Here is an 18411-nt window from a genome sequence, read left to right on the forward strand (position 1 = left end):
TTCCTTTTACGCATTCTTTTTCTGTTATTGTTGTTCTTTTAATTTAATATTTACTTATTTATTAAAGTATATGTTCATCATGGGTTTCAGCATAGGATGTCAGGATATAAAACAATAAAAGTACTGAAACTGAATAATCATCTCATCATCAGGAAGCAGGGAAATTGGTAATTCTTTTGTAAACAAAAGTATTACAGCAAGTCCCAAAAAAGAATTGCAAAGTTGACACAGTTTTTATTTGTATCAGTCTAATACTAATCCTTTTCAATACTTGGTGCTAAATGTTAGAAGAAATAAAGAGAGAAACATTTACTAAAGGCATTGCTATTAAAACCTGGTGACAAGTTGTCTCTCCACCACTTTTCTATGGCAAAATTAAAATAAAATAAAATAAATCTAAGGCCAGATCAAGATTTTTGACACCCAGATCAGCTATAAACTGCAGCCATAGGCTTACCGTATGTATAGGCCTATTCCCAAGGTTTGGGAATGACAAAAAAATTGAAAATATTCAATTTAATTAACAGAAAACTGATACTTAAATAAACTTGAAGAAATTCTATAACTCAGAGAGAACTTTCTCTTGCTCAGCAACCCTTCTGAATGTATTTATTTGTTTAAAAATATATGCTTTTAAAACACACATGGAAAAGTAAGTTCCTTTGAAAACATGATTAGAATCATTCATTCAGTCTTTATTATTATAGTTCATAATATTTACAATTCTTGCTTCAAAATTTCACAAATCCTTCTGAATTTGTACAGGTAAAATCATGGAATCACAGAGTTGGAAAGTATCCTCAAGGTCATCCAGTTAATCCCCCTGCTCAGTGCAGGAATCAGTAGAGAATCTCAGACAGTCAGACAGTTGTTCAATCTCAGATCTTCACTGAAGGAGAACTAAATGGGTTTCAATGCAAAATACAGCTGTTCTATTTTTTCCGAAGAGCCCTCCTCCTTCCTGGATGAATGAAATAGGAACAAAAAGAAAGTAAGAACACACTCAAACAGATTACCTCAGAAATGGAACTTAACAGGGATGAAGGTGTTACAGAAATTGGCTTCCCCCAACACAAGAACACTCTGAATAAATCCTACATAGACTGATGTTGCCTCAGTCATGTCACCCTCTTGCAGAAAGCCATCCAAGCTTCAGCTATATGACTGTGGGCAAGGATCAGAATCCTATAGCAGCCATGGCACAATTTTCTACACATTTTTTTTTTCCTACAAGGAGAGCTTCACTTTCATAGTCAAGCAGGTATAGAAGCAGCTCGAAATATTTTCCTCCGAAATATACAACAATTGAATCATTGCTGGTTTTGAAAAAAGTAGGTGTGTGAACAGGCTATGCTGCTAATTCAGTTGTCTATTTTTCTTGGCTAGTTGTTCAATCAGGCCCTTGTCAGACTTTTTCAAATTAGGGTTTTATTGAAAAACATATATGTTCTTCCTTATTTGTATTTCATCCCTTCTCCTTCTATCGTTGATAAAATATCAGGTTTAACAGGTTGCCTGGCAGTGGAGATAATTTGTTACAATAGACATTATATTTTTTTTTAAAAGTAGACTATATCTCCATTTAACATATTGTTGCCTATTAAATAAAAAAACTTAAAAAACTCTAGCAATCGAGAACCTACAAGTGTTAGAGATAAATCGCACTTCGTGGACTACATAGTTTTAAAATGAAATAAAATCCAAAGCCACTGGCCAATATCTTTTCAGGAAATCCAGAGTTCAGTCTGGTATTTCCAGGTACAATGATATTTCAATTGTATCAGGATGGTTGATGCTATTCTAGCACCACTAAATTATCCAATTTAGTACTATGATGGTTAAAATGATAACTCCTAAAGATTTTCTTCCTGTCAAGCAACATTTTCCATAAATTTTCCTGACATGGTTAATTGCTGAATTGATGGAAATATCTTTAAAGAAGGAGCTAAATCTAACCGTTATTCCGATTCTGAAATATACTATTGGTTTTGTAGATTGTGGATAAAAACCATTTTTGATTTTCAATTTTGTGGTTTTTTGCCAGACACTGAATTTTTAAGCAAAAGAGTCACATTAGCTGTGTACCTCTGTAGCATATTTCAAAGTAGGGAAAATATTTTTTTCAGTGAAGTTACCATATAAACTCTGAATTCCTCGCCGATCATCATCTGGAAGACGAAAGGTGTTTGGATTCACATAGGAATAGGTAGGGTACATCAAGGCTCCACGGACATTAGTGTGAGCTAGTCCCAGGGAATGCCCAAATTCATGGGCAGCAACAAGGAAAAGATTTATTTCTAAAACACAGAAAATAAGTAGGTGAATTATAAGTATTAGTCATTCAGATATATGCATATACAGTCATATTCCGTATGTCAAGAAAGCTGCATGAAGTTGCAAGAGTTGTGCTTTAAAGAATATGGAAGAATACAGGTAATCGTTGACTTATGTCAAAGTAATGATTTAACAGCTAACCAGCTTATGTAATGTAAGATGTAATGATGGGAATGACTCAGCAGGGTTTGTGTCTCTTTAAGAGCCAGCAGGGTCTGTGTTTCTTTAAGAGCCTCTGTATAAAAGGGAAGGCTCCGCTGATGTGTTCTCTCTCTTCCGTTTCCTGCTGTAACTGTGGTTTGTTGGATCCTGCTGTATTAGCATGTGTATGTACATTGTTCCTGGTGTATGATATTATAGATAATGTAAGATAAACCACCATTTACTATAGACCACTGTTTACTGTGTTTACTCCTGGGTTATCTCATGCAATAAGACTGTGCACGCTCTGACAACTTACAATCACAACTGAGCCCAAAATTGCTAAGTGAGACATTTGTTAATAAATTTTGACCCATTTTCTGACTTTTATTGCCACTTTTATTAAGTAAACCATTGCAGTTGTTAAGTTAGTATCATAGTTGTTAAGTGAACCTGGTTTCCCCATTGCAAAAGGGACACTGCAACTGCTACAAATGTGAACCAGTTGCCAAGTGTCTGAATTTTGATCATGTGACCAAGGGGATGCTACAATAGTTGTAACTGAAAATTGGTCATAAAGTCACTTTTTTTAGTGCCATTGTAACTTCGAACAGTCACTAAACAAACTATTGTAAGTTATAAAACTACCTGTAAATAAAAGTACATTTATAGTCATAGCTAAATGTCCATGTAGTACATATGCAACAAAATGTATTAAAATTATAAAGCTAGAGGCCTTCCATTGTGAAAATGATCAATCACATTCCATTTAAACCATGAGTTTCCTTATATGAAAGGAATAGATTTTATCTTTTTAAGCAACTGGTTGCTTTAACATTTGACAGCACTGAACCCCATGAATCGATCATTTATAAAACAATGCAATACAGGCTGTCCTTGTTGAATGACCACTCCTTCGATGACCATTTGAAGTTATGGTGCTGAATGCAGGAGTCTTACGGTGCTTCCTTTGAATTGCAGTCATTGTAGTATCCTTACCATTGCAATTCAGGAACTTGGCAACTGGCTTGCAATTAGAACATTGCCACTTCTTGCAGATACATAAATCCTACTTGTGATCCTCACTACTGGCTTTTGACAAGCAAAGACAATGGGAAAGCCAGCAGGAATTCATAAATGGTGATCACATGACTGCAGGATGCTGCAGTGTTACATCAGAACTCTGCAGGACTTGCTTAATGACAGCAACTTGTAAGTTGGCATGCTAACAACCATGTCACTTAGCGAAAGAGTTTTCAGTTCCAATTAAGTGAAGACTACTGTAATTTGGGATATATTGTTTTTTTAAATTCCCATGCAACACTTGATGTAGCCAGTGAAAGTGAGGCAGGTATATAGATCGCATAGCAGAAATCAGGTACACATATTTTTATAGCAAACCTTTGTTAATTTCTGACCAGGTCTCATCCTCATCAAAGTGAGCATCACCACCTAGGCCTGTTCCAGGAACAAAAGCATGTGCCAGGACTCCACCTCTTCCATCAAAAGGAATATTGTCACCATGCTCTAAACGGAAAAGAATCAAAGTGGCAATCATTCACTGAAATTAATTGCTGTCATCAGCAATACCAAGGATTCATGGCTATTTTATTAAAAAAAAATCTGTGCAAATTTCCAGTGAGAACTGCTTGTTAACTCTCCTTCGCTATTACCTTTGCTTTTGTTCTTTACTTTTTTTAAAAAAAAATGTTATAAATTAAAAAGCAATTAGATATATAACTTTTCCCCTAGGACTGAGATGCTATTGCCAGAAAGACAAAAACAAACAAAGAAATCAGAGAATGATTGTTCCTACTTTCTTTCAATTCTGACCCAAACAATTTGCCATTGGCCTAAAATAGGGGTGTCCAACCTTGGCAACTTTAAGACTTGTGGACATCAAGTCATGGAATTCCCCAGACAGAACATGACCACTGAAGTAAAGACAAGGACAGAGAAAGCTCGAACAGCATTCTTCAAAATGAAAAAGGTCTTCTGCAGTCACGACATAAGCCTAAGACTGAAAATCAGGCTTGTCAGATGCTATATTTTTTCTATCTTGCTCTATGGAGTAGAGAGTTGGTCTCTGACAGAAGGCCACCCAAAGAGACTAGAAGCATTTGAAATGTGGATTTACAGGCGGCTGTTACGTATAAACTGGGTTGACAAGATCAGAAATGAGGAGGTGATAAGCCGCCTGGGAAAGCCAAGGAAAATCATCAAAACAATTAAAAAACGAAAATTAGAATATTTCGGACATGTGATGCGACACCCAGAAAAATACGGCCATTTAATCCTCCAGGGAAAGATTGAAGGCAAATGAGGTCCAGGCAGAAGAAGAAAATCTAAGGGACTGGTTTGGACAAAACTCAGCAGCACTTTTTCATGCGGCTGCTGACAAAAACAGGATTGGCAACATGATCGCCAATGTCGGATAACAGATATGGCACAACAACAAGAAGAAGAAGTCTAAATAATGACATCTGAAGGAATGTGATCAGCAGAAAAAAAAGGTTGCTCACCCTAATCAAGACAGCTGCTGCAACAACTGCACAATCTATCACTTGGGGCTATTTCATGGGATGTTTTATCACCATGTCTTTCTGGCATGGATTCACCTATCAAGGCTGATTAATGGGCCCTCCTGCAGCATGAGAATGCGAACGTGGAGAACTAAGAATTCTCTAATTGCTGGGTTTTGATTTGATTTTAAAACTTCTGTTAGTTATCAAAGGATGTGCCAGTTGAAGCATTTTTTTTTCCAAATTATCTATACAAATTGTTATGGAAACCTAGGAATACACAGTTTGATTCACTTTACACACATACCACAAAGAGTAGCCACAATTACATTTTCTTGGCTATTGATCTGAAATTTGCTCAGTTCCTAATGCAGATTGTCCTTATATATAACATGCAGCTTTAAAGTTTAATAGTAACGTAAGCATGAAGAGTATATATGCTTAAATTCATTAAATCTTTTCATAAAATAGATCAGGCTGAAAAAGAGCATTTCAGTAACACTTGTATAATGCACAATCCATACCTTTGCATTTGCTTAACTTCAGTATACAACACTCACAAAATACAACCCAAGAATTTTAATTTCCATAATGAGGGTGTTTTTTTTTAGAAAAAATGCAAGTTCACTTATTGAGCAAGTAGCCCAGATACTTCTGAATAATTCTCATGAGTACACTATTCACATACAAACATTTCTATCTGTATGAGTCAGGTGATTTAAGGCTTGCAGTTTTAAACCAGCATCTACTTCCACTTTTCCCTCATCCTCATCTACTTTTATCCTTATTCCATCATCTTATTTTGACCAATAATGGAACTAACCCATGATGGAACTAACCCATAAAAAATTGAAAAATAAAATAAAATAAAACCAAGCCAAGTGCATCTTATAAAAGGAACTAGCCGATCTTTGGACTTTCAATAAGACTCTTGAAATGTTCAAAGCAATGCTACTCAAAATGATCCCATTTTATCTTGCATTTGGAGCAAAACATATGAATTTTGAAATATTAAAAAACTTTGGCTTTCCAACTTTTCTACATGCTTAATTGGTGTATGCAGGACCCAGTTTTAATTAAATAATAATAATATAATAATAATAATAACAATAATAATAATAAAGTTGGAAGGGATCTTGGAGGTCATCGAGTCCAACCCCCTGCTCAGGCAGGAACCCTACACCATTTCGGACAAATGGCTATCCAGTCTCTTCTTTTTTTTTTTTTTTTTATTGAAATTTTTCAAAAGTTTTACAAATAAAAATCCACCCCCCCCCTCCCCAACCACCCCACCCCCCCCCGACTTCCCAGAACTGGATATAGGATTATTTAACAAATTTTTTAAAAATAACATTTACAATTTATAAAATAGTTAATAATAATGATTAAAAATCACAATAATAATATATATAATAATAATATGCATAACATAAACTTTAAAATAAGTAATATATACTAAGAAGAAAAAAAAAAAAAAAAAAAAATAAAAAAATGAAAAAAAGAAAAGAGAGAGAGAAAGAAAAAGGAAGAAAATAGACGAAAAATATATATGAATAATAATACATAAAAATTATATATATATAAAAAGGAAAAAGAAGAAAGAAAGAAAGAAATAGCATTCATTACAAATTATGAGAAAGCTAAATAATATTTTTCCATATCCAAATTATATTGTATGAAATTTATCCATTTTTCCCATACCGCAAAAAATTTTTCTTGAGATTGCTCCTTTAAGAAAGCCGAAATCTTTGCCATTTCTGCCAAATACGAAACTTTATAAAACCATTCTTGTAAAGTAGGCAAAGATTCCTTCTTCCAATATTGTCCTATTAATAGCCTAGCGGCTGTAATCAAATTTAACATCAATGTAACCTCTTTAGCATCACAGTCAATAACAATACCTAATAAAAATAATTGCGGCGTAAATTTTACCCTCCTTTTAAAAATTCTTTGAATATTCCACCATATCTTAATCCAAAAAACTTTTATATGTTTACAGGTCCACCAAATATGATAATAGGTAGCATCCAAGTATCCACATCTCCAACATTTCGGCTGTAGATTAGGGTACATAATGGACATTTTCTTTGGGTCAAGGTGCCATCTATAAAACATCTTATAAAAATTCTCTCTTAAATTTTGCGCTTGTGTGAATTTAACATTTCTTATCCAAATAAGTTCCCAAATATCCATTGAAATCGTTTCACCAATATTCTGTGCCCATTTAATCATACAATCTTTAACTAATTCAGGTTCTGAATCTAATTCCACTAAAACCCCATAAACTCTCTTAATATGGGTTGGCCTTTGGTCTCTTACTTCTTTTAAAAAAATTCCATCTTCTCTAAGCCAGCCCATTTTACCATCCATCTTCCATCTATCCACTATTTGTCTATATTGGAACCATGAATAAGTTAAATTTTCATGTGTTAATTCTTCCAAAGATTTTAACTGACAGTCTTGGCCATCCCATCTTAGTAACTGTGCGTAAGAGACCTTATCCATATTTACCCCTTTCCTTATACCTTCTATGGCATGCCGAGGTATAGCCCATAATGGTATTTTGAAGTCACTTTTATAATACTTTCTCCACACTCTTAACAAAGAGATTCTTATAATATGAGACTTAAAAACCCAATCCACTTTTTTATTAAATATTAAATAGGCATGCCATCCAAAAAGTAGGTCCCAGCCTTCCAAATGAAGTATTTCTATATTTGTTAAATTCACCCAGTCGCTAATCAAAGTCAGTACTACAGCATCATAATACAATTTCATATTTGGCACCTTGAGTCCACCTCTCTCACGAAAATCTTGCATTATTTTAAGTTTCACCCTTGGTTTCTTCCCTGCCCAAACAAATTTATTAATACCTTTTTGCCATTCATCTAAGTTACGTTCGTTCTTTAAAACAGGTAGCATTTGAAATAGAAAAATAAACTTTGGCAGGACATTCATTTTAATAACTGCAATTCTACCCAAAAGGGATAACTGTAAATTATTCCAATTTTTTAAATCCTTCTGTACCTCCATCCACAGCTTTTCATAGTTATTTTTGTACAATTTTACATTAGAAACAGATAGTGTAACCCCCAAATATTTTACCTTATCAACAATTTCAAAATCTGTTAAGTTAACTAAAGCCTGTTTATCACCATTAGTCATATTTTTAGCTAATATTTTAGTCTTATTATTATTAATTTTAAAACCAGAAACACATCCATATTGTTGAATCAATTGTAATAATTTCACCACCGAGGAAACAGGTTGAGACAAAGTAACAACCAAGTCATCTGCAAAGGCTCTTAGTTTATATTCTTTTTTATTAATTTCTATTCCTTTTATTTCTTGAGACTCCCGAATTTTAATCAACAAAATTTCCAATGTTAAAACAAACAATAACGGGGATAACGGGCATCCCTGTCTTGTTCCCTTTTCTATTACAAAAGCCTCTGACAAACCCCCATTTACAATAATTTGAGCAGTCTGTTTTTGATATATGTTGGATAATACTTGTAATATATTTTGTCCGAAGTTCATCTCCTTAATTAAACACAACATAAACTGCCAATTCACTTGGTCAAAGGCTTTTTCAGCATCCAAAAATATCAGACCTGCAGGGACTTGGTTATTCTTTTCTAAATACTCTAGTAAGTTAATAATTTGTCTAACATTATTCTTCATGTACCTTCCAGTTATGAAACCCGATTGATCCCTGTGTATAAGCTGCTGCAAGATCCCCATAAGCCTGTTAGCTAAGATTTTTGCAAAAATTTTATAATCCACATTTAAAAGAGATATAGGCCTATAATTTTTAGGCAAAGTGAGATCCTGACTATCTTTTGGAATCAGAGATATAAATGCATTACGCCAGGATGGAGGGATTTCTAACCCCTGTAATAACTTATTAAACAGTTCACACAACGGTTGAATCATCTCTTCTACTAAAGTTTTATAATAAATAGATGTCAACCCGTCCGTACCCGGCGCTTTGCCCAATTTTAATTGTTTAATAGCTGTAACAATTTCTTCCTTAGTAATTAAACCGTTAATCTTTTATCCAGTCTCTTCTTAAAACAATGAACTACACTTTGAGGTTATTTGAACAGTTAAGTTTAACCAAAGTCAATTTTATTTATTTTATATATCATATTTAGAAACTGCCAATCTCTCTCATAGAGCGACTCTGGGCGGTATACAATTTAATCCCTTTTATAAGAGATTTTTTTCCCTAGTTTTATTTATTTATTTTAAAACGTATGTTGCCCTTCAAAATACAGTTTGTTCATGAGAAGCTGAAGAAATGAGTTAAACTTCTCATGAAATGAGTGGCTACAAAGATCTGATTAATAAATACATACATAAATAAATAATGGTTACAATCTAGTTCAATTCATTCTACCTTCCCTAAGTAATTATCTTCAGCTTTAAAACTATTTTTAAAATGTCTGTTCTAATGATTTCACCCCTTTCATGGATAAACCAACCCAATGGATCTGATTGTGTAGAAGTTGTCGACAAGTTTCATCACTGGTTGTACTGGTAACAACTAAGTCATCATCAGATGGCCCTTATATCAGCATGATAGAGATCACTTGTTCCAATGATCTAGTTATGGAGAAGGAGCAGAATCAAAGAGCTGGCAGCTTTCCACAGGAATAATAAGGGAAAGTTTGGGAATATGTTTCATAGCAAGTAGAATAACAACCAGATGATATTTTTTGTCCCAAAGATGCTTTTTCATGGGGCAACTGGACTTTCTTGTTTTCCTTCTTTCTTTGAAGACATTTCACTTCTCATCCAAAAAGTTTCTTCAGCTCTCTTCTTTAGAAGCTGAAGAAGCTTCTTGGAGGAGAAGCGAAACATCTTCAAAGAAAAACAAAGAAAGTCCAGTTGCCGTGTGAAAAGGCATCTTTGGGACAATTATAACCTGGATGACTTAGAATCTCCCTAGACAGATGATATCTTCTATATGGTAGTGGTAAAAAGGAATTTAGAGCTGACCTTGGGAATAGGAAAGGAATGAGCAAACTGTGAAAGGAAAAAAGTCATAGTCCAGAGATAGACGCAATGGTGAGAAAGAAACTCTAAAGAATCCTGTTTTGATGTTGTTTAGTATAAGATAGGACAGAGAGAAGCTTCGACAGCATTCAAGATTCAGTTATTCTACCTTCCTACAATAAATAACATTCAACAATAACAAACATTAGATCTGTTTCTTGAATTAACCTACTGCAAAGGGGTGTCAATGCCCATGCGTTGGCAGATGTGAGATATAAACTATAAATAAAAATTAATATATAAGAATAAACAAGCTGAGCTAAGCTTACCTCTATATCCAAAAAGAATTTCAATATCAGCAGGTCCATTGGTTTTTTTAAACTGCAGGGGAGTCACATCACTCCACACTTTCACAGCATTTGCTATGGCTCTGTCCACCTGGTCTTTTGGCATATCAGGGGTGTAGTTGTTAATCCTTTGAGCAATGGAGGAAAACACAGTACATATAATTAGGAAGTAGACTTTTCCTTTTTCCTTCTATCTCTTAGAAATCAAATAGAAATATAACTTACCTGTATGTCAATATATTTTTATTCCATTTTGGTCTTCCTGGAAATGTCTGATATTCCAAGACATCTGGAACTCCACACCTGGGCTGTTCCATTACTTTAATGGTTTCAGTATCTATCTTCCCAGTTATAGTCAAATGGAAGAACTTCTGCATTATTTTGATCCGTTCTTCTAAGGTTAGTTTTATTACTTTACGAATTTGTGGGAAAAAACGATCAAGGTAACCCTGCATAACCAAGGATGGGAGGAATTAGAACATTTATTGTATTACTAAACATCTCAAATAATTATATAAATACACCTGTGTATTGGTGACCATACTCTTTGTGTGTTTGACCATCCATTCATTCTTCAATCCACTTTTAAACATTCTTCTTCTTCTTGATAGATTTAGACTGCAATCAGTAGAGCAGAGATTATGGCATCAGTGAAGTAGGCAGAGCCAGGCTTTCTTAAGTGACAATCAGTGCCGTGAACAATTATGATCTTCCTTGCTTGTTTGTTTGCTTGACAAATGAATACACTTCATTATATTTCCCTCTCCAGCACACCCTAAAACTTGCCAGAAACTTGCTTGGTACATTCTTGTTCAAATGTGATGACATTGTTTCTGGGTCTTTTCAGGCCAAAACATATAGTTCAATGTTGCAGCTTCCCTAATCTGTTTTTGAAGTTAGGCTTTGATTTTGAGCAGATTCATTTGGAAGAAATTTTCCTGGATTCCAAATTGTTTAGGCTTTTAAAGGTGAGCAAGATAACTTCATATATTTTAGAGTTAAAAGTGGAGGAGGAGGAAGACACTATTAAGAATAGAATAAGCAGATAGCAGATTTTGATTAACCCTAGTAGATTGACAAAAGTTATTGATTTCAGTGCAGTACAGTAACAGAAGGACTGCTCTTCCCTTGGCATCATAAAACTGAAATGAAGCTAGAGATAGAGGATTATTTTTCTTCTTATAGGAACAACTTGTGAGTCACAGTCATTTCTGGGAGTTGAAACTCATTCCTGGACCCAGAATTGGATGTGCACAGTTTTCCTGAGGAAATAACAAACTAATTCAGGGGAGGTCAGAATGAATAATTATGTGGCATGGTTGCATGTTAAATAAAAAGTTCTTGAGCACAATTTATTTTATTTATTTATGTTTCTTATCAATTTGCAGTTTTGTCTATATTTTGCCTTTGCTCTGAAAACTCTTTATGTTGACAACAGCAATCTTTAGGAGCAGTTAAATTGAGAGATGTGACTGACTTGATTACACATGTCAATGGTCAGGCTGGACCACTTGAGCAAAGATTTTTCTTTCAAGTGCAGTGTACTTTGCAAACTGTATAGCTATGCAGTCAGAATCGAACAAACAATATGAATAAAAGAATATTTCAGGCAAACTGCAACTATGATCTGTAAAATCTTCTTAGACATGATGATCAATAATAATAGAATAGAATAGAATATAGAGTATAGTATAGTATAGTATAGTATAGTAGAGTAGAGTAGAGTAGAGTAGAGTAGAATAGAATAGAATAGAATAGAATAGAATAGAATAGAATAGAATAGAATAGAATAGAATAGAATAGAATAGAATACTTTACTGGCCAAGCGTGATAGGACACACAAGAAATTTGTCACCAGTGCACAAGCTCTCAGTGTACGTACAAACTACAAATGTGCAGTAAACATACAGTGTACATATGAACATAAGCTCTCGGTTACATATAAACAATAAAGTAATAAGTCATAATCTTAAATCATAACGTACAATCATAAAATACAAACAGCAAAGTGATGAATCATAAGATACCAATAGGAGAAAGTAATAGGAAGATGAGAAGATGAATAGTAATACACCCCTATTACATGGGTAAATATCCTATGATCTAGTGATGAATAAGAAAAGTATAAATCATAGAAATTTAGAATATAAATAGTTGCACCCTAGGACAAGTGAAAATTATTTTTAGTTATTAGTTTGTCTCCCCTTTTTAAATTCCTCATAATTTGTCCCTGCAGAATTGGGAATGCTACAGAATAGAAACAAAGATTGAAGATATGCATATAAATGATGGAGCATATGCATATAAAATATGCAAGTGCATTTGCATAAAATTGATTCTTGGCAGAAATTGAAATTTAGAAATCAAACAATAACTTTTATTTTGGTATCACATGAGCAAAGCAAAAACATGGCCCTTTGTTACAACCTCCTTGCATGCCTACGTCATTGTTTAGAGGAGTGAGCAGGCATTTTTTTCCTCCTGAGATCCTGATGTTTGGTGCTATCTAGGAAGAAGCTCCACACTTTCCTTAACTGGAGAGTTTGTTTTATTAAAAAAGGAAACCAAAAACAAGAAAGAAAGAACAAAGGAAGCAGAAAGAAAAATTGTAACCAGCCTGCCTTCCATAGACCTGAATATTGTGTGGGTCAGAAGGAGGGCTGAGAAGGTATCTGCAGACTTCTCACATCCTGGACACAAACTGTTTCAATTCTTCCCCTTGGGATGGCGCTATAGGATGTTGCATGCCAAAACAATTAGACACAGGGACAGTTTTTCCCCTTGTGCCATCGTTCTGCTGAACACCTAATTGTCACAGTGCTGTCTAATGTCTATGTGTATTGACCCATGTAGTTTGGCTGCATTATTATTATTATCTTCTTTATGCCCCTCTCTTACTGGTATTATTATTATAATTATTATTCTGTTGCTTTGCATGTACACTGAGAGCTTTTGTACCACAGACAAATTCCTTGTGTGTCTAATCACACTTTGCCAAATAGAGCATTCATTCATTCATTCATTCATTCATTCATTCATTCATTCATTCATTCATTCATTCAAGCAGAGATGTGGGAAACTCAGTCAAACAGGCACTTCAGCAGTATTGTATTCTTCAGACAGCTAGAGAAAACCATAATTTTTGGAGCCGCAAGACCTCTGAGAATCTGAGCTGAGAGACCTGGAGGAAAAGAGCTCCACCAGAGTTTGCAAAAATAAGCAAGCAAACTTCCTATAGCAGTGATGCTGAAACTTTTAGAGACATGACTTGCCCTCACTCTGGACCCCGCCCCACCCTCTGCCACACCATCCACCCCGCCCGCAGTGCCACCCACCACCTCCATGGCCTGCTGCACATCACCCAGGCGGCCCAGCAGCGCCATACTGTCCACGCCTTTAACCCACATCCCACAGCATCAACTGCATGCAATGGGGCGCAAGGGCGGAGTCTTGTCCCAGCTGCCCGGCTGCTATGTCCTTGGCTGCACTGCTCCACATGGGCTGCAACTGGGGGTGATTCTCCTCTGGGGAGGCTGCTGGTGAGGAGGAGGCTGTGGGGGGAGACTGGGACAATGGCGCGGGTACCCACAGAGAGGGCTCTGACTGCCGCCTCTGGCATGCATGCCATAGGTTCTCCACCACTGCTCTATGAGTTCATAGTGACCTAACCCTAACTCTAAGTGGGATTTTCCTCCAATGGATTTTCCCATGTATTTTACCAGGAAACATAGATAGGGCATGCTGGAAAAGTCAGTGCCTCCTAACCATACCCAAGCACTCTGAATTTATTGGCAATATCCATTTTACTCTATGAATTCATGGTGACCTAACCCTAAACCTATGTGGAATTTTCCTCCAATGGGATTTTCCCATATATTTTACCAGGAAACATGGATAGGGCAGTCTAGAAAAGTCAATAGCTCCTAACCATACCCAAGCACTCCAAATTTGTTGGCAATGTCCATTCTGCTCTATGAGTTCATGGTGACCTAACCCTAACCCTACGTGGAATTTTCATCCAATGGGATTTTCTTATATATTTTACCAGGAAACATAGATAGGGCAGCCTAAAAAAGTCAGTGCCTTCCTAACCGTACCCAAGCACTTCAAATTTGTTGGCAATGTCAATTTTGCTTTGTGACATTGATGGTGATCCTTTTAGAGACCGATTGCTCAAAAAATGGACCTACCCCTGCTCCGCCTCATGCCCTACCCTCCCACCCCGCTTGAAAGGCCACCCACCAACTCCACGGCCCACCGCAGATCATCCAGGTGGCCCAGCTGCACCACGGTGTACACGCCTTCTGCCTCTGCTCTGCAGCATCAACTGCGTGCACAGAGCACCAGGGCGGAGTCTTGTCCCCTTTGCCCACTGCTATGTCGTTGGCTGCAATATTCCGCGTGGGCCTTGCTCAGGGGTGACTTTCCTCTGGGGTGGCTGCTGGTGAAGAGGCGGCTGCGGAGGGAGGCAGGGCTGGGGCGACAGCGCCCATGCCCACAGAGAAGACATTGAGTGCCCCCTCTGGCACGTGTAACATACTGTAGGTTCGCCACCACTGTCCTATTTTGCAAACCAGCTCCAGAAACAGAGGACTATGAGTGCTGGGGGCAATAGAAAAGCCCATTCACAAGTCTATAAAGAAGAGAAAAGGGTTTTCGCATGCAAATTGACTGAGTCTGGTTACAATCTCAAGGAAAGTTTTAAAGAAAAAATAGCTAAGAAAAGATAGTGCTAACATTGGAATAGGAACATAGAAAGACAATACCAAAGCAGAAATGTATGGATTAAAAAATAGAAATAGAATAGTTGTAGACTTAGAGTATTAGGAAGAAGCTTCTTGGATGAGAAGCGAAATGTCTTGAAAGAAAAACAAGAAAGTCCAGTTGCCTCTTGAAAAAGCATCTTTGGGATAGAGTAAGATAGTTTAATTTTATACAATAAAACAATTTAGTGTGGGAAAAACTAATAGTCTCTGTATCTCTATTGTTATGAAGAAAAACCCTAACCACAAGCAAGATGTGAAAGAATAATTTTTTAGCTCATTGCACAGCATGCTAATCCCTGCATGCAGATGTAGTTTAGGATAGAATGTACTGCTTTCTTTTTCTTGCATAGTTCTTGCATATATTGACTGCACCTGTAAAAGGAATCACGCATCATTGCACTCTCAATAAACTGCATTTATCCCATGATATATTCGCAAAATGGAACCCTTTCTCAGTGGCAGAGCAATTCTATGGCATCAGAGATCACGACCAGCGTGGTTACATACCTCTATGAATTTCAGGTCCTTGGTATAGGATAGTGAAGACTGGGGATTGAGTAGTGGAACGGCAGTGCTGCATGGCCACAGCATCAAAGCACTCAAGATCATCAAGTGGTTCATGCTAGAGCTTCCAAACTAGCTTTAATGAAGCAAGTCTTTAGCCCTCAATGTCTTGCAGCCCAAGAACACCGGCTTTTATAAGTCTGAGTGAACAAATGACTGTTGTAAGATCCCAGGTGACTCATTTTATGGCATTTGTCTGCTTTTTTCTGAAATATTTTTGTTCAAGTGTCAGAATTTCAAAATATTATCGGGAAACACAGCTTGATAGCTTTTGTTTCTTCCTTGTTGACATTTCCACTGATGTATACGTGCAAGAGGTACTTTATTTCTCTCCCCCTTTTCAATTTTTTTCTTTAATCCCCTAAACCACAGGCTAAAGGGAAGTTGACTTTTCAAAATGCAGTCCAACGTAATTGGGAATGACCTAATATTGTTTGACTTACCCAATCTTATTTTTTGTTTTGCTTGCCACCAAGACTTAGCATTTTGATATGTTTATTTTATATATTTTTGAAATTATTCTCTTTTTCCACATTTTGGTTTTGTGGGTCTTATCTAATTTTAGGATGGGATTGTTAACTGCCCAGAGTTTTTGGGATTAAACAGCATGCAAATGAAAGTGAACAATCAAACCGAGTATTATTTTCTATGAAGACTTGCAGAGAGCTTGTATGCAGAGGAATGAAAAGTGGAAGAGCCCTTCACAGATTATGCTTCTGATTTAAGGGTGCGAAGAGTTATAGTTTGTAAAAGTAGCCATGGTGGATGACCTATAACACTGTTGAAAATTGTCAGAATTTTCTGTTGAAAACTGAATTTTCTGTCGAACAGAATTTACTGTTGAAAAGTGTTAGAAGTCTATGTCCTTAGCTATATTTACATTTCCACTTTTTAAAACTATATGACTTCAGTTGCTTTCTCTGGTAGCATATGAAACTTTATGTACCTGGAGGATCTTTAGCCCTTCCATCATTTGGATGAATATTGCAAGACCTCAACTGAAGAAAGAATGGGACCAAGCCAACAGTCCTGCAGCTTCCTGTGCAATACTGTCAAGCATTCAGCTGTTCTCTCCTCTGTGGGACTTTGCAAAACAGGTTACATAGAGAGATGTGTAGCCATTTGTGGAGTGTTATCCTATTATGCATTCTTTTTAGACATCTCAGAATGAACAATCTTCAGACCTCAAACTACCAAAATTTTATCTCATTCACAACTCACTCGCATCTAGTTATACATTCATATAATTCATCGGAGATGCTAGATTCCCATCTTCTTTTTCTTCTGTCTTATCTTTTTTTTTTTTAAAAAAAGAGTGGAACCCTTTCCCCATTACAGGCAGTCCACAACGTACGACCACAATTAAGCCCCAAATTTATGTTACTAATGAGACAATTGTTAAGTGAATTTTGCCTCATTTTACAACCTTTCTTGCCACAGTTATTAAGTGAGCCCCTCACAGTTGTTAAGTTTGTAACACACTTGTTAAATGAATCTGGCTTCTCCATTGACTTTGCTTGTCAGAAGGTTGCACAAGGTGAACACATGACCCTCGGACACTGCAACTGTTATAAGTATAAACCAATTGCCAAGTGTCCAAATTTTGATCACACACCATGGTGATGCTGCAAAGGTCATAAGTATGAAAAATGTCCGTAAGTCTTTTTTTTCAGTGCCGTTGCAACTTTGAATGGTCACTAAATGAACAGTTGCAAATCGAGGACTACATTTTGTGATCTAGTGATTTATGTTGTAATCTAGTGAAAGAACAATTAGCCAGTGGAACAGCTTGGCTCCAGAAGTTGTGGGTGCATCATCACTGGAGATGTTTAAGAAGAGACTGCACAGCCAGTTTTCTGAAATGGCATAGGGTCTCCTGCTTGAGCAGGGGGTTGGACTAGAAAACCTCCAAGGTCCCTTCCAGCTCTATTCTGATTGATTGATTATATAGTAAATACATATAATGCCTTCACATGATAGCCTGATTCCACAACCTGCTAACAAGAGCTGAATCCGTCCCATGTGCTGAATCATAAATGATTCTATCATGTTTTAGTCTAGTCTAGTATGTTGTGCAAAACTAGTCAATAAGATAAAAAGGAGAAACAATAAGTTAGAAAGGAGAAACCCATCTCATATTAAGATAACTTTTAGAATATTTTGGCTGACATAAAGAAGCTAAAGTTAGATATGAATCAAGACAGGGCTTTGTTCAAATCACTTTCAGACCCGCCCCTGTTTCAGAACAAGCTCATGACTGAGATAAAGTCAAAGAGTGACTCTGCCTTTGGTGCAGAAACCGTCTTGTGAGAACCAGACTATTTTGCCTACTCACCACATCATAGAATGTGTGCAAGAACTTGGAAAATCCCTTTGTTTATGAGGAAGTTTTGGTGGGCAAAGTTACTTGAAAATGATTAACAAATTGCCATCCAGCAACACCTGTTTTTGAAAGGAAAATATTAATCATTAAAGCTGAAAATATTAATGATCACAGATTGTCACTGGCATACCATTTAACATCTTAAAGAGGATGCTGGATTTAGGCAGAATGAAATTTGGTGCAGATCTTTCAGGTGGACAAAAAAAGAAAAAAGAAGCCTCATGTTGATGTTCAGACTTCCACAATTCAGTGGTCCCTGGATATGTTGCCTGATGAATTTGAAAAGGGCCAGTTTGGTGAGCCTTAAATTAGTCTAAGTCTGGATCTAACAATTTGATGTCTTAATATAACCA

The 18411-nt window shown here is 36.3% G+C and overlaps 1 protein-coding gene across 1 annotated transcript; it reads right to left on the minus strand.

Moving 5' to 3' along the window:
• Positions 1 to 674: 674 nt before the first annotated feature.
• MMP7 (matrix metallopeptidase 7) lies at positions 675 to 15790 on the minus strand. Its single transcript, XM_039320702.1, has 6 exons — positions 15619 to 15790; positions 10571 to 10794; positions 10328 to 10473; positions 3877 to 4002; positions 2136 to 2297; positions 675 to 961 (listed from the first exon to the last, which is right to left on the minus strand). The coding sequence occupies exons 1-6, from the start codon at positions 15730 to 15732 to the stop codon at positions 933 to 935; spliced, it is 801 nt and encodes a 266-aa protein (XP_039176636.1). The 5' UTR covers positions 15733 to 15790; the 3' UTR covers positions 675 to 932.
• Positions 15791 to 18411: the final 2621 nt, after the last annotated feature.

This window comes from Crotalus tigris, unplaced genomic scaffold, assembly GCF_016545835.1.
Source record: "Crotalus tigris isolate CLP2741 ecotype Arizona unplaced genomic scaffold, ASM1654583v1 scf7180000023684.367845, whole genome shotgun sequence".
NCBI lineage: Eukaryota > Metazoa > Chordata > Lepidosauria > Squamata > Viperidae > Crotalus > Crotalus tigris.

Bases quoted from the DNA above. Each gene is read 5' to 3' on its own strand.
- MMP7 (XM_039320702.1), bottom strand. From the start codon at position 15,732: ATGAACCACTTGATGATCTTGAGTGCTTTGATGCTGTGGCCATGCAGC. The intron at 10,474-10,570 runs GTAAGTTATATT...CATTGCTCAAAG, and splicing joins AAAAATATATTGACATACAG to GATTAACAACTACACCCCTG. The intron at 4,003-10,327 runs GTAAGCTTAGCT...TTTTCCGTTTAG, and splicing joins AATTCTTTTTGGATATAGAG to AGCATGGTGACAATATTCCT.